Here is a 15,000-nt window from a genome sequence, read left to right as displayed (position 1 = left end):
TCGTCCAGAATCCAGGTTAGACAGGACCTCCACCAGCGTCTGCAGAGACTCTTCAGGAACACAGTGATGTTCATTACATTTACATTCAATCCTTTAGCCGACGCTTTTATCCAGAGTGTGACTTACAGACGAGAACACCAGAAGCAGCGAGACCAACAGGAGACAACAGTGTACAAGTGTGTGTGTGTGTGTGTGTGTGTGTGTTTACCCTGAATGCTGGCGGGTTTAGTGGCATCAGTAAAGTCACAGATCTCGTTCCAAGAGTCTCTCACGGCCTCCGGCGTCATGATCTCGTTCTTCTGACGCACCGTTCGACCCTGAGTCCTCTCCCAGCGCACTGCACACACACACACACACACACATCACTACACGTGTGTGAGGACTAGTGCTGATGTTAACTCTAAACAGCACTAAATATAGCTGTATATATGAGCACATTATATAAGTGATCTGCATAAAGGCGGTAACGGTGAGTCACGGCTCGAGGTTCTGGTGCTGATCTTCTCCCACAGAGATCAGGAGCTTCACAGCAGAACTTACATTTCCCGATCCAGCCGGCGCCGACCTGCAACACACACACACACACACACACACACACAGCTGAAGAGTTTCATGCAGAAATACAAAGTACACTTGAGATGATGGAGAAACTTTTACATTTACATGTGCGCTTTAATCAAACACTTGTACAGTAATTAATGCACTCAAGGTACAGTACGCATCATCAGATGAACACCTCGAACAGGCCTCCGTTCTCCCGACACGACTCGTGGCCCAACCACAGCACCAGCGGCGCCACGTACTCCGCCTTCAGCGACTCCAGCAGATCTGAAGAAGCAGAGCGGTCAGTGCGGTCCACACACACGTGATGACATCACTCTCACCCGATGACATCACTCTCACCTCACTCTCTCCTGATCACATCACTCTCACCTGATGACATCACTCTCACCTGATGACATCACACTCACCTGATGACATCACACTCATCTGATGACATCACTCTCACTCTCTCCTGATGACATCACTCTCACCTCACTCTCTCCTGATGACATCACTCTCACCTGATGACATCACTCTCACCTCACTCTCACCTGATGACATCACTCTCACCTCACTCTCTCCTGATGACATCACTCTCACCTCACTCTCTCCTGATGACATCACTCTCACCTGACATCACTCTCTCCTGATGACATCACTCTCACCTGACATCACTCTCTCCTGATGACATCACTCTCACCTGACATCACTCTCTCCTGATGACATCACTCTCACCTGATGACATTACACTCACCTGATGACATCACACTCATCTGATGACATCACTCTCACTCTCTCCTGATGACATCACTCTCACCTCACTCTCTCCTGATGACATCACTCTCACCTGATGACATCACTCTCACCTCACTCTCACCTGATGACATCACTCTCACCTCACTCTCACCTGATGACATCACTCTCACCTCACTCTCTCCTGATGACATCACTCTCACCTCACTCTCTCCTGATGACATCACTCTCACCTCACTCTCTCCTGATGACATCACTCTCACCTGACATCACTCTCTCCTGATGACATCACTCTCACCTGACATCACTCTCTCCTGATGACATCACTCTCACCTGACATCACTCTCTCCTGATGACATCACTCTCACCTGACATCACTCTCTCCTGATGACATCACTCTCACCTGACATCACTCTCTCCTGATGACATCACTCTCACCTGACATCACTCTCTCCTGATGACATCACTCTCACCTGATGACATTACACTCACCTGATGACATCACACTCATCTGATGACATCACTCTCACTCTCTCCTGATGACATCACTCTCACCTCACTCTCTCCTGATGACATCACTCTCACCTGATGACATCACTCTCACCTCACTCTCACCTGATGACATCACTCTCACCTCACTCTCACCTGATGACATCACTCTCACCTCACTCTCTCCTGATGACATCACTCTCACCTCACTCTCTCCTGATGACATCACTCTCACCTGACATCACTCTCTCCTGATGACATCACTCTCACCTGACATCACTCTCTCCTGATGACATCACTCTCACCTGACATCACTCTCTCCTGATGACATCACTCTCACCTGATGACATCACTCTCACCTCACTCTCTCCTGATGACATCACTCTCACCTCACTCTCACCTGATGACATCACTCTCACCTCACTCTCTCCTGATGACATCACTCTCACCTCACTCTCTCCTGATGACATCACTCTCACCTCACTCTCACCTGATGACATCACTCTCACCTCACTCTCACCTGATGACATCACTCTCACCTGATGACATCACTCTCACCTGATGACATCACTCTCACCTCACTCTCACCTGATGACATCACTCTCACCTGATGACATCACTCTCACCTCACTCTCTCCTGATGACATCACTCTCACCTCACTCTCTCCTGATGACATCACTCTCACCTCACTCTCACCTGATGACATCACTCTCACCTCACTCTCTCCTGATGACATCACTCTCACCTCACTCTCTCCTGATGACATCACTCTCACCTCACTCTCTCCTGATGACATCACTCTCACCTCACTCTCACCTGATGACATCACTCTCACCTCACTCTCACCTGATGACATCACTCTCACCTCACTCTCTCCTGATGACATCACTCTCACCTCACTCTCACCTGATGACATCACTCTCACCTGATGACATCACTCTCACCTGATGACATCACTCTCACCTCACTCTCTCCTGATGACATCACTCTCACCTCACTCTCTCCTGATGACATCACACTCACCTGATGACATCACTCTCACCTGATGACATCACACTCACCTGATGACATCACTCTCACCTGATGACATCACACTCACCTCACTCTCACCTGATGACATCACTCTCACCTCACTCTCTCCTGATGACATCACTCTCACCTCACTCTCTCCTGATGACATCACTCTCACCTCACTCTCTCCTGATGACATCACTCTCACCTCACTCTCACCTGATGACATCACTCTCACCTCACTCTCACCTGATGACATCACTCTCACTCTCACCTGATGACATCACTCTCACCTGATGACATCACTCTCACCTCACTCTCTCCTGATGACATCACTCTCACCTCACTCTCACCTGATGACATCACTCTCACCTGATGACATCACTCTCACCTCACTCTCTCCTGATGACATCACTCTCACCTCACTCTCTCCTGATGACATCACTCTCTCCTGATGACATCACTCTCACCTGATGACATCACACTCACCTGATGACATCACTCTCACCTGATGACATCACACTCACCTCACTCTCACCTGATGACATCACTCTCACCTGATGACATCACTCTCCTCACTCTCTCCTGATGACATCACTCTCACCTCACTCTCTCCTGATGACATCACTCTCACCTCACTCTCTCCTGATGACATCACTCTCACCTGACATCACTCTCTCCTGATGACATCACTCTCACCTGACATCACTCTCTCCTGATGACATCACTCTCACCTGACATCACTCTCTCCTGATGACATCACTCTCTCCTGATGACATCACTCTCACCTGACATCACTCTCTCCTGATGACATCACTCTCTCCTGATGACATCACTCTCTCCTGATGACATCACTCTCTCCTGATGACATCACTCTCTCCTGATGACATCACTCTCTCCTGATGACATCACTCTCACCTGACATCACTCTCTCCTGATGACATCACTCTCTCCAGATGACATCACTCTCACCTGACATCACTCTCTCCTGATGACATCACTCTCTCCTGATGACATCACTCTCTCCTGATGACATCACTCTCTCCTGATGACATCACTCTCACCTCACATCACTCTCTCCTGATGACATCACTCTCACCTGACATCACTCTCTCCTGATGACATCACTCTCTCCTGATGACATCACTCTCACCTGATGACATCACTCTCTCCTGATGACATCACTCTCTCCTGATGACATCACTCTCTCCTGATGACATCACTCTCTCCTGATGACATCACTCTCTCCTGATGACATCACTCTCTCCTGATGACATCACTCTCACCTGACATCACTCTCTCCTGATGACATCACTCTCACCTCACATCACTCTCTCCTGATGACATCACTCTCACCTGACATCACTCTCTCCTGATGACATCACTCTCTCCTGATGACATCACTCTCTCCTGATGACATCACTCTCTCCTGATGACATCACTCTCTCCTGATGACATCACTCTCTCCTGATGACATCACTCTCTCCTGATGACATCACTCTCACCTGACATCACTCTCTCCTGATGACATCACTCTCACCTCACTCTCTCCTGATGACATCACTCTCACCTGTGACCTGACATCCCTCTCTCCTGATGACATCACTCTCACCTCACTCTCTCCTGATGACATCACTCTCACCTCACTCTCTCCTGATGACATCACTCTCACCTCACTCTCACCTGATGACATCATTCTCACCTGACATCACTCTCTCCTGATGACATCACTCTCACCTCACTCTCTCCTGATGACATCACTCTCACCTCACTCTCACCTGATGACATCACTCTCACCTGACATCACTCTCTCCTGATGACATCACTCTCACCTGACATCACTCTCTCCTGATGACAATCACTCTCACCTCACTCTCACCTGATGACATCACTCTCACCTCACTCTCTCCTGATGACATCACTCTCACCTGACATCACTCTCTCCTGATGACATCACTCTCACGAAGGGCTGCACAAATAAGCAAATTTCTATACGCGATTCACCTTTGGCTAAGCCCCGCCCCCCTTAGTTACTGTTGCTACCTCCGACAACTTCATCTGGGCTCTGGTTTGGTATCAACATGGCTTATGCTGTGACGGCTCTTCCTGCTGAAATTTTATCAAACTTTTATAAAGCAGCAAATAAAGTGTCCGATAGAAGTAGGCAGAAGGGGCTCAGTGTGCGTTTGAAGGCTTTATTCAAGACATACGGTGAAACGCAAGCAGCAACAAGATCCAAATAGAGGCAAAAGCATAACGGTCACAGTCAAAACATGACCCACCGCATATCCTAATGGAGACGGAGGCTGGGACTCACAATATCAGGAGAAACGCTGTTCATACAAAGCTGGGTAGGTCTCTATTCACTTCTATAATCGTTATTATTTACAAAGCAAACTGACTACTCGAGTATAAAGTTGTATTTATTAGCAGCGTGTGCTAGCGTATCAACAATTAGCTTAGAGAACCGACATCATGACCTAAACCAGCATAAACCTGTAACTAGTATAACTTCACAGTAAGGTTAAAAGCTAAATGTATCTTAGAGCAAAAGTGTGTTGTTGATCTTGAGGGGTTTCGCTGACTGAGGACGTCCACACAGTTTGATCCAAAGACGACACTTGTCAGTATTTAACTTCGGTTTTGGGAAGGGGAAAAAACGGACCCCCCTCCAACCTCTCTGGGAAACGCGTATCTGTGTTACAAATGCCCCCGGCACAACGTTTAACCATATTTTTTATAAAACGACGACGTAATAGCCTGCCGAGACCAAAAATATGAGCCTCCTGCGTTGAAGTCAATGGAGCGCCGTGAAAAAGTGTCGGAGCCTCTGTGGGAGCTCGTTCTTGGCTGCGCTGTGATTGGTCAATCTACATTCTAGGGCGTGGCTTAGCCAAAGGCGAATTACGATTACGGATTTCACGATTACGTAATCGTTCAAAGCCGTAATTACAAAAAAAAAGTCCACTTCATTATTCTGCGGTGTGTTTAGAGTTACGTTGTGAGAGGCGAATCATGACTACCTCAGAGAACGGTGCTCATACCAACATGGAATCAATAGAAACTAGTTTAGGACTGTATGTATACTGTTCCCAATCCCTGAAAAGGTGTCGCGGCTTGTTGACCGTGGGAAATGTGGGTCCCATGGCCGAACGAGTTGAGAACTGGTATAAGGCTATTCAGAACATCATTCAATGTAAATTGTGATAATCGTAATTACAATTTCGAGGTTGATTTTTCTCATAACTGTGCAGCCCTACGCGCCCGTGATGACGTCACTGTGGCGTGATTGGCCCAGCACCTGGAGGCATGACGGTCTCGGTGAGCCGGGATCCTGCAGTCGGCGCCACAGTGTTGCAGTGGATGTTGTACTTCTGGCCCTCGATGGCCAGTGTGTTGGACAGTCCCAGCAGACCCAGCTTCGCCGCGCTGTAGTTCGCCTGCCCGAAGTTCCCGTAGATTCCGGCCGCGGACGACGTCATGATGATCCTGCGCACAGACGTGAGGAAAACCCGTCGGGATAAAGCATCACATGTTCAGGTGGAACCACACACTGTATAAACACTGGGCGTAGTGTCCTTGACGTCACCCGTCGGCTCCTGAAGAGCAGAATCCAAAACTGAAGTGACGTTTAAATTATATCCCATGTTCACCGCGCATCTTGTTAGAGCGTCACTCGCGGATAAACGTAAACGTGCGGCGAGGCGGATTAGCTGAGGTGACGTGACGCTAACACACAGCAGACGAACGGCTAGTAGTGACATCAGCGGCAATCCACCTGTCACTCAAGTGGCCACGCCCTTAATTATGCAGAACTTTAAGGCTTAATATAATGTAAAGGTCACTTCCGTATTGGATTCAAGAGAGACGGGAAGGTCGCCGCTTGGGCGAAACACTGCGGTTCTCCGTACCTCCCAAACTTCTGGTTCTTCATGTGGTTCCAGGCGGCTCTCGTGACGAGGAACGAGCCTCTCAGATGCACACGGTGGATCAGGTCTGAAACACACACCTCCGTCAGCTTATCGCAACGCGGAGAATAAAACCAAATACAGTTCAACAAACTAAACACAGACACATGTGTTACATCAGCTCAACTCGGCTAAAGTCCCCCTGTAGTCGATCACTGTACCCCTTAAAGTCTGCGTGAACCGGAAGTTGCAAACGACTTTTCTCCAGTGTTGTGCCGTATGTCCCAGTATAAAATATCTTGAATGTAACTCGACACCCTCGCCTCATTTAGTATGTGTGGTTCTATGAATATGTAAATGAGCCCCGCCTCCACTCACTCACTCACTCAGAGATCCACTGGTGGACGATCACACGTTGATCTGATTGGTCAAGGTAGTGTGTGACGTCAGAAACACCAGCGATTTCACACCGTGTGTTTGAGACTGTCTTTGGTTCACTGCAGTTTTAAGCAGAAAATACTCAGCAATGCTGTCCACTTATGAACTTACACATGGTGTGTGTTAAAGCAGATTAATAACTCCACATACACACATAAACAACATTAAACGCTGGATTTACACCACAGGGGGACTTTAAATAATTGACGTATTTTGCAACACTGGGTCTCATTCATGAAACACGAGCAGAACGGATGTTTGTGTAAATCGTGTGTAAAGTGGTTCTGGCGTAATTTTCGGATTCATTAAAATGTTCGTATTTTCCAAATGTTAGTTGGTACGAAAGAGACCTGCTTCTACACCTGCTCACAGCCACGCGTGAATATGCGTTTAACATCCGAACGTTTGCTCATTAATAAGGCTGCATTTTAATTCCCCTTAATCTGTACATATTTACACAGCATTTTGAAAAAATATGATATATAGTAATTACATTCGGTTTTTCTTTTTACTTTTATTATGAGAGCCAGAGATAGCATCTGCAAACGGAACACTTTAATCACAATATTAATTGCTCAATAGGGCTGGGCTATAGTTTTTCGAAGTGAACTAATTAGTTTTTTGCAGTCGAGCTTCATGTCGAACCATTTTCTGTTCACTTCTGGGACTGTTCGATTAACAGATGAAACTCCAGTAACTGCGTCTGTAATATCTGCCAAGCTTCATTTCTTTAGGACCTGATACGCCACTATGTACGCTTGGAAATAAAATGTGGCGTTTTGAATGAACTTCTGATAATAAAATATTATCTGATAATGAGAAATTGATCTTTTTCATTCGCTTTTGAGAAGACATGTTGAAATCCTGCGTTTGGTGTCATAATATGACGCCCATATATGGCTGTCAGTCGGATTTAATGGGCGGGGTTTATGGTAATGGAGAATGAGCGTGCACGCGCGTCCCATTTACGACTGATTGGAGTTCATTAACACACACACGTTTCACTATCACATCTGACGTTTACGAAATATTTGTGAATCACGAGAAGAGTTTTCGGGAAGGTCTCTTTACACGCAGATCACTCACATATTTACTCGAATATTTACGAATGTTTCATGAATGAGACCCAATGACTCTATCTTGGCTTCACCGCAGAATCTGGTTTCACAAAGTTTGCATCAGTGATTTAGTTCATTACTGTGAAGCTGCTTTGGATCTGTACTGTTTGAACTGTGTGAAGCGATCTGTACTGTGTGAAGCGATCTGTACTGTGTGAGCGAGATGTTCCTCCACGTACCCCAGTCCACGTCACTGGTCCGAGCGAAAGACCGGTCCCGCAGGATCCTTCAGAACAGAGGAGATTTACAACTCACGCCGTTCGCTCTGGAGAGTCAGAGAATCATCAACTTACCCAGCGTTATTCACCACGATATCTGCAAAACAACACGCGGCGCTCAGCTCCAGACTCAACCACACACACATCAATGCATTTATTCTGAAGAACATCAGAAATTATTTGATGATGTCATTGGCAATGCATCATGGGATTGTAGTTATTATCCTCATTAAAGACTTTGTGTTTTCGTTGGATTTTTAACTACGTTTCCAGTGTTGTGATTCTGATGGATTGTAATGTTTTAACCAAGACTTTTTTCTTTTAAATCCCTATGGGAGAAACGACTGGACAAAATACCTCCGGAACCAGCGCTGTGGAACTCTATAGATTATGAATATGAATAATAATATCACATCATATTGCAGGTCACCTATTCGTCCGAACGCATCCAGCGCCGTCTGTATGAGCTTCTCCCCGTCCTCCACCGAGTCTGTGAGGTGAAGACACAGGATCAGCGTCCACATCAGGACAGGTGTGATTGATTGACAGGTGTGATTGATTGACAGGTGAATGTTACCGTAGTTGGCCACGGCTTTCCCTCCGTTGGCTCTGATCTCCTCCACAACTCGGTCCGCAGCCGCAGAACTCCGGCCTCCTCCTTTAATATCTCCTCCCAGATCATTGACTGTGGGACACAGAACACACAGCTCTAGAAAACAAGTCATAAGCATCGACTCATTTGAACTGAATCATTTAGAGATCCGATCACCGATGACAGCGGCTCCTCTCTGCCCGAACGCCAGCGCGTATTCCCGGCCCAGCCCTGCACAGAAACACACATGATGTTCATGATGTTCATGAGTTATGAATATGAGCAGCACATAATCACCAGGGCATCAGTCGCTCGGTCTTATCTGCTGTTTGCACTTTGATCGACTCAGAAAAGCTGATTCACTGCCAAACAACACGCTTACGCATTTAGAAAAGCCTTTAAACTCAATATAATACCCGCAATAATGCATGTTCATAAATATTGCACATCTATATTCGCGTGTCAGCGGTCACTTTCACAATAAGATATGGATAATACAGGATTATTATGCTCTCCGTGTCCTGCTGTAAACACACTCGGAAAGCGTTTGTCTGATGCATGTACACATTATATTTCTGCAAAAATAACTGCATCTTTCTGTTAGTGAACTTTGCATTAACATTAACATACTTGCATGTATTTGCATAAACGCGTGAGTTTGTGAAGCTAAAACTGACCTCCGCCGGCTCCCGTCACCAGCACCACTCGGCCGTCGAAAGTCAAAGGCACAGACATGTTCAGATGATATTTCTGCTTATGATGATGATGTTTCTCGAGAGTGATCAGTGTGAAAGTCTTCGGATCTGCTCTGAACACTCCACCGTGACTTTTGCCCTACTTCCGCGACAGAGCGCTGACGTCACCCGGCAACAGCCAATCAGATGCGCGCGTTTTCACTCCACCAAACAGCAGCACGTGACACTCATTTGTTTTTATTTTATTTTTATTAATATTATTTTATTTTTGTCAATTATTTGACTAATAATCGGATATAATCAAAATCGCAGTTTGAGCTGCTGTGAGAGTGTCCATGTGTAAAATGTTTTATAAAATCTGCCATCGTAAAAATGACAAAAAAAACGCTAAACCTTAAAATAAAAATAGAAAACTGTAAAAATAAAAACAAATTCAAAATATTAATAAAAAACTGTGCTAGAATCCCAATGGTTAAAATAACTGGTGTGAAATGTACTGTTCTCTGGTGCATTGGCTCCATGATTGGCTCTGCTTGCTGTGAGGCTTATTTACATATATTTGAATATACCATTATGTTGGACTGATCTACTATTTATAGTCCACATTAAATCAAAATTGATTTTTTTTTGGCTTTTAGTATGAATATGTTACTCTTACTGTAATCTGTAAGCTTGTGCTCCAAAACAATGACAAAATTATTTGACTGCCAATATGGATCAGTTATTTTCATGACATCACTATGCACTGTCCAATCAAATGCTCTCTATAATGTGAAGCCACGCCCCACTATAAATAGACATTAAGGAGCTGAAATCGGTCACTTGTTTACCAATCTACATGGTGAACGGCCCATAGTGCACTATATAGGGGATAGGGGGCGATTCGTTATGCTTTCCATTGGGGCGAATTAAGTCTGGTTTCACATTAGCGTCACGCGAATCGAAACATGATTAGAATTCTAGCAACATGCTAATCGTGCTAGCAACATGCTAATTATGTTAGCAATATATTAACAACATGCTAATCACGTCAGCAAAATGTTAAATCATGTTAACATGCTAGCAATGTGTTAAATCATGCTGGCAACATGCTAACAACATTTTAAATCATGTTCGCGACATGCTAATCATGTTAACAAACTTTTTTTTTTTTACATTTTCTGAGTAAAACCATCAAACTTCGATCTTTTCAAAGTTATTTAAAATGTTCAGACCTGGATTTGTCAAGTAAACATCAAAGTTTATTAAATAATAGATCTTCATTTTGTTAATTCATTGTATTTCATTATATTAAAATGACTGACAGGCGAAGAGCGTTTCTGATTGGCTGTGACAGCGCAGGCCCCTCCTTCAGTCACGTGCCTCACAGAAACAGGTGTAATTTCGCTCGGCACCTCTTTCATCTGTCAGATAATACCGACGTTTTATGTGTAATTAACAAATAAATAAATAATACATAAATGCTTACAGCACTATTACATTGTTGTCTGTTTCTTAACACTAATCAATAAGCACAGACAGGCGTTCATTAATCAGTGTGAGCTGCTGTACTGTAAATGTCAGATGAGCACTGAATCATAACAGATCATATCTAATATCTTCTCTGTATTATTCAGGATTCATGAGATTTGTGGTTTCCATCAGTGTTTGTGTGCGGACTGCGCATGCGCGTGTTCACCGGGACGCGCTGCTCGAGATTCTTCTGCATCTGTAAGAAAACATGCGAACATTAACATGTGTGATCGCCGTGAGAGGACAGGCAGCACAGCACAGGTTCGGGTGACCGGGTCCGGTTCGGGTTCCGGTTCCGAGGATGTCCGGGAGCGCGGCGGACGCGCACGGAGGCGTCAATAAAGTTCGAGTCAAACGACAGATCAGGGGCATCGTGAAGGATCTGGAGAACATCTTAGGAGACCTGAAGGATGTGGCGAAGGAGCTCAAAGAGGTGCGTGAGACTGCGACAACGATGATGATGATGAGAGGATGAAGATGTGATGATGTTCATGTCCTTCGAGGCCTCTTGTAAACAGGACATTTACTCGACACGAGTTCACTCACTCGTGTGAGTCAGAATCAAAGATTCGATTCGCGTGCTGTTCATCTTACTGACAGCTGTCAATCATTCGTCTACTGTTGTTGTTGTTTTTCATTATTCATGAGTAAACTGGGTCTGACAGACTTTAACAAGCATTATCTCACTTACCTTTACAAGATGAGCCTTGGTATATCGCTTTACACCAGAGTACTGTGTGTGCAGATAAAGCATACTTTATATTTCTGTGCAATAATATAGTTACATTTTGCAACGATTTGCTACACATATAGATTTGCTGTGTGTATATATATATATACACACACACACACACACACACATAACACATACAGATGTACATATATCGTATACAGTGTATCAGCTTTATATGAGTGCTGTACGTACGTGGATAATGTTATACATAGGCTAATTACAGTACATGTAGATTTGAGTTCTTGTTTTTATGTGTTGATAATTGTGTAGAATTAGGAGAGTTGTGTAGAATTAGGAGAATTGTGTAGAATTAGCACAGAGTCTGAAATGTTTGGATCTTGGTATCTGTGAGCGATGCTTCTACTGTATTTGTAGAAACACACACACACACACACACATTAATTCTTCAGTACTGTATAAATGTATTATGGCAGCACTGAACGAGTCGCTCATGTTCTCTTGTAAGTCGCTTCGGATGAAAGGAAAACACTCGCAGCTTCATGTCCTTTAAACTGGACATCAGAGGTCATTCACGATTAACTAATATCACTCACCTGGAGACGGTCAGACACAGAAGGATTTCTGACACAGAAAGAAATTGATTTAATTCATTATTGCTGTTATATAATGAAACATGTCTCTTTCACAACATTCTTTTAAATAGGTTAACAATAACGTTGGCGTTGGTGGAATCACATTAGCACAGTTCCGGTCACACTTATCTGACGTCATCAGTTTGTGGCAGCAGCAGAAGAAGAGTGACATCGATTGCAGGTTCAGTGTGGAGTTCCTCAAGGCTCAGTACTAGGACCTTTGCTCTTCACCCGTTAGCTCTATATCGCCATATCGCTATAGACTCGGGAAGAGTTTCACTTTTAGACGTTTAGTTAACATTGATCATCTCATCATCATGTTGAACTCTTACACAAGTGTCCACAGTTCCTGAGGTGTTTATAAGACAGCGCTGACATGTTCTGGTCACTAGTGTTCAGTCTGTGCTCGACCACAGAACAGTTTCATGCTTTGCTGGATCTTCTGCCATCGCCTTAGAACTGGTCTCTTTTGTCGCTTGAGGAACCAAATGGCGGCGCCGTGTGTGTAAATGTGCAGATTAAGGGCCGGTAATGTTGTAAATTTGCAGATTAAGGGCCGGTAATGTTATAAACGTGCAGATTAAGGGCCGGTAATGTTATAAACGTGCAGATTAAGGGCCGGTAATGTTATAATCGTGCAGATTAAGGGCCGGTAATGTTATAATCGTGCAGATTAAGGGCCGGTAATGTTATAACCGTGCAGATTAAGGGCCGGTAATGTTATAAACGAGCAGATTAAGGGCCGGTAATGTTATAAACGTGCAGATTAAGGGCCGGTAATGTTATAACCGTGCAGATTAAGGGCCGGTAATGTTATAATCGTGCAGATTAAGGGCCGGTAATGTTATAACCGTGCAGATTAAGGGCCGGTAATGTTATAAACGTGCAGATTAAGGGCCGGTAATGTTATAAACGAGCAGATTAAGGGCCGGTAATGTTATAAACGTGCAGATTAAGGGCCGGTAATGTTATAATCATGCAGATTAAGGGCCGGTAATGTTATAATCGTGCAGATTAAGGGCCGGTAATGTTATAACCGTGCAGATTAAGGGCCGGTAATGTCATAAACGAGCAGATTAAGGGCCGGTAATGTTATAAACGAGCAGATTAAGGGCCGGTAATGTTATAAACGAGCAGATTAAGGGCCGGTAATGTTATAAACGAGCAGATTAAGGGCCGGTGATGTTATAATCGTGCAGATTAAGGGCCGGTAATGTTATAAACGAGCAGATTATGGGCCGGTAATGTCATAAACGAGCAGATTAAGGGCCGGTAATGTTATAATCGTGCAGATTAAGGGCCGGTAATGTTATAAACGTGCAGATTAAGGGCCGGTAATGTTATAAACGAGCAGATTAAGGGCCGGTAATGTTATAATCGTGCAGATTAAGGGCCGGTGATGTTATAATCGTGCAGATTAAGGGCCATTGATGTTATAATCGTGCAGATTAAGGGCCGGTAATGTTATAATCGAGCAGATTAAGGGCCGGTAATGTTATAATCGAGCAGATTAAGGGCCGGTAATGTTATAATCGAGCAGATTAAGGGCCGGTAATGTTATAAACGAGCAGATTAAGGGCCGGTAATGTCATAATCGAGCAGATTAAGGGCCGGTAATGTTATAAACGAGCAGATTAAGGGCCGGTAATGTTATAATCGTGCAGATTAAGGGCCATTGATGTTATAAACGAGCAGATTAAGGGCCGGTAATGTTATAATCGTGCAGATTAAGGGCCGGTAATGTTATAAACGAGCAGATTAAGGGCCGGTAATGTCATAAACGAGCAGATTAAGGGCCGGTAATGTTATAATCGTGCAGATTAAGGGCCGGTAATGTTATAAACGAGCAGATTAAGGGCCGGTAATGTCATAAACGAGCAGATTAAGGGCCGGTAATGTTATAAACGAGCAGATTAAGGGCCGGTGATGTTATAATCGTGCAGATTAAGGGCCATTGATGTTATAATCGTGCAGATTAAGGGCCGGTAATGTTATAATCGAGCAGATTAAGGGCCGGTAATGTTATAATCGAGCAGATTAAGGGCCGGTAATGTTATAATCGAGCAGATTAAGGGCCGGTAATGTTATAATCGAGCAGATTAAGGGCCGGTAATGTTATAAACGTGCAGATTAAGGGCCGGTAATGTTATAATCGAGCAGATTAAGGGCCGGTAATGTTATAATCGTGCAGATTAAGGGCCGGTAATGTTATAATCGAGCAGATTAAGGGCCGGTAATGTTATAAACGTGCAGATTAAGGGCCGGTAATGTTATAATCGAGCAGATTAAGGGCCGGTAATGTTATAATCGTGCAGATTAAGGGCCGGTAATGTTATAATCGAGCAGATTAAGGGCCATTGATGTTATAATCGTGCAGATTAAGGGCTGGTAATGTT

The 15,000-nt window shown here is 44.5% G+C and overlaps 2 protein-coding genes across 2 annotated transcripts in view; one reads left to right on the top strand and one right to left on the bottom strand.

The window, feature by feature from the left end:
• hsd17b4 (hydroxysteroid (17-beta) dehydrogenase 4) overlaps positions 1–9,939 on the bottom strand; it is a 37,079-nt gene extending 27,140 nt beyond the window's left edge. Inside the window, exons 1-12 of the mRNA XM_079636617.1 lie at positions 9,749–9,939; positions 9,249–9,302; positions 9,057–9,164; positions 8,910–8,969; positions 8,555–8,576; positions 8,441–8,487; positions 6,709–6,793; positions 6,099–6,286; positions 737–828; positions 541–565; positions 209–337; positions 1–50 (exon numbers count right to left, since the gene is read on the bottom strand). The exon at positions 1–50 is cut by the window's left edge and continues 42 nt beyond it. Coding sequence (XP_079492743.1) covers positions 1–50; positions 209–337; positions 541–565; positions 737–828; positions 6,099–6,286; positions 6,709–6,793; positions 8,441–8,487; positions 8,555–8,576; positions 8,910–8,969; positions 9,057–9,164; positions 9,249–9,302; positions 9,749–9,806 — 918 coding nt within the window. The 5' untranslated portion in view covers positions 9,807–9,939. The remainder of the gene's footprint in view (positions 51–208; positions 338–540; positions 566–736; positions 829–6,098; positions 6,287–6,708; positions 6,794–8,440; positions 8,488–8,554; positions 8,577–8,909; positions 8,970–9,056; positions 9,165–9,248; positions 9,303–9,748) is intronic.
• Positions 9,940–10,418: 479 nt separating this feature from the next.
• The window catches only part of prr16 (proline rich 16), a 7,618-nt gene continuing 3,036 nt past the window's right edge, over positions 10,419–15,000 (top strand). The window contains exons 1-2 of the mRNA XM_079636613.1: positions 10,419–11,141; positions 11,383–11,711. Coding sequence (XP_079492739.1) covers positions 11,580–11,711 — 132 coding nt within the window. The 5' untranslated portion in view covers positions 10,419–11,141; positions 11,383–11,579. The remainder of the gene's footprint in view (positions 11,142–11,382; positions 11,712–15,000) is intronic.

The sequence above is a fragment of the Phoxinus phoxinus genome (genome assembly GCF_949152265.1).
Source record: "Phoxinus phoxinus genome assembly, chromosome: 15".
Taxonomy (NCBI): Eukaryota; Metazoa; Chordata; class Actinopteri; order Cypriniformes; family Leuciscidae; genus Phoxinus; species Phoxinus phoxinus.
Note: the sequence above shows the minus strand (reverse complement) of the source record. Positions and strands in the feature narration are given on the sequence as shown.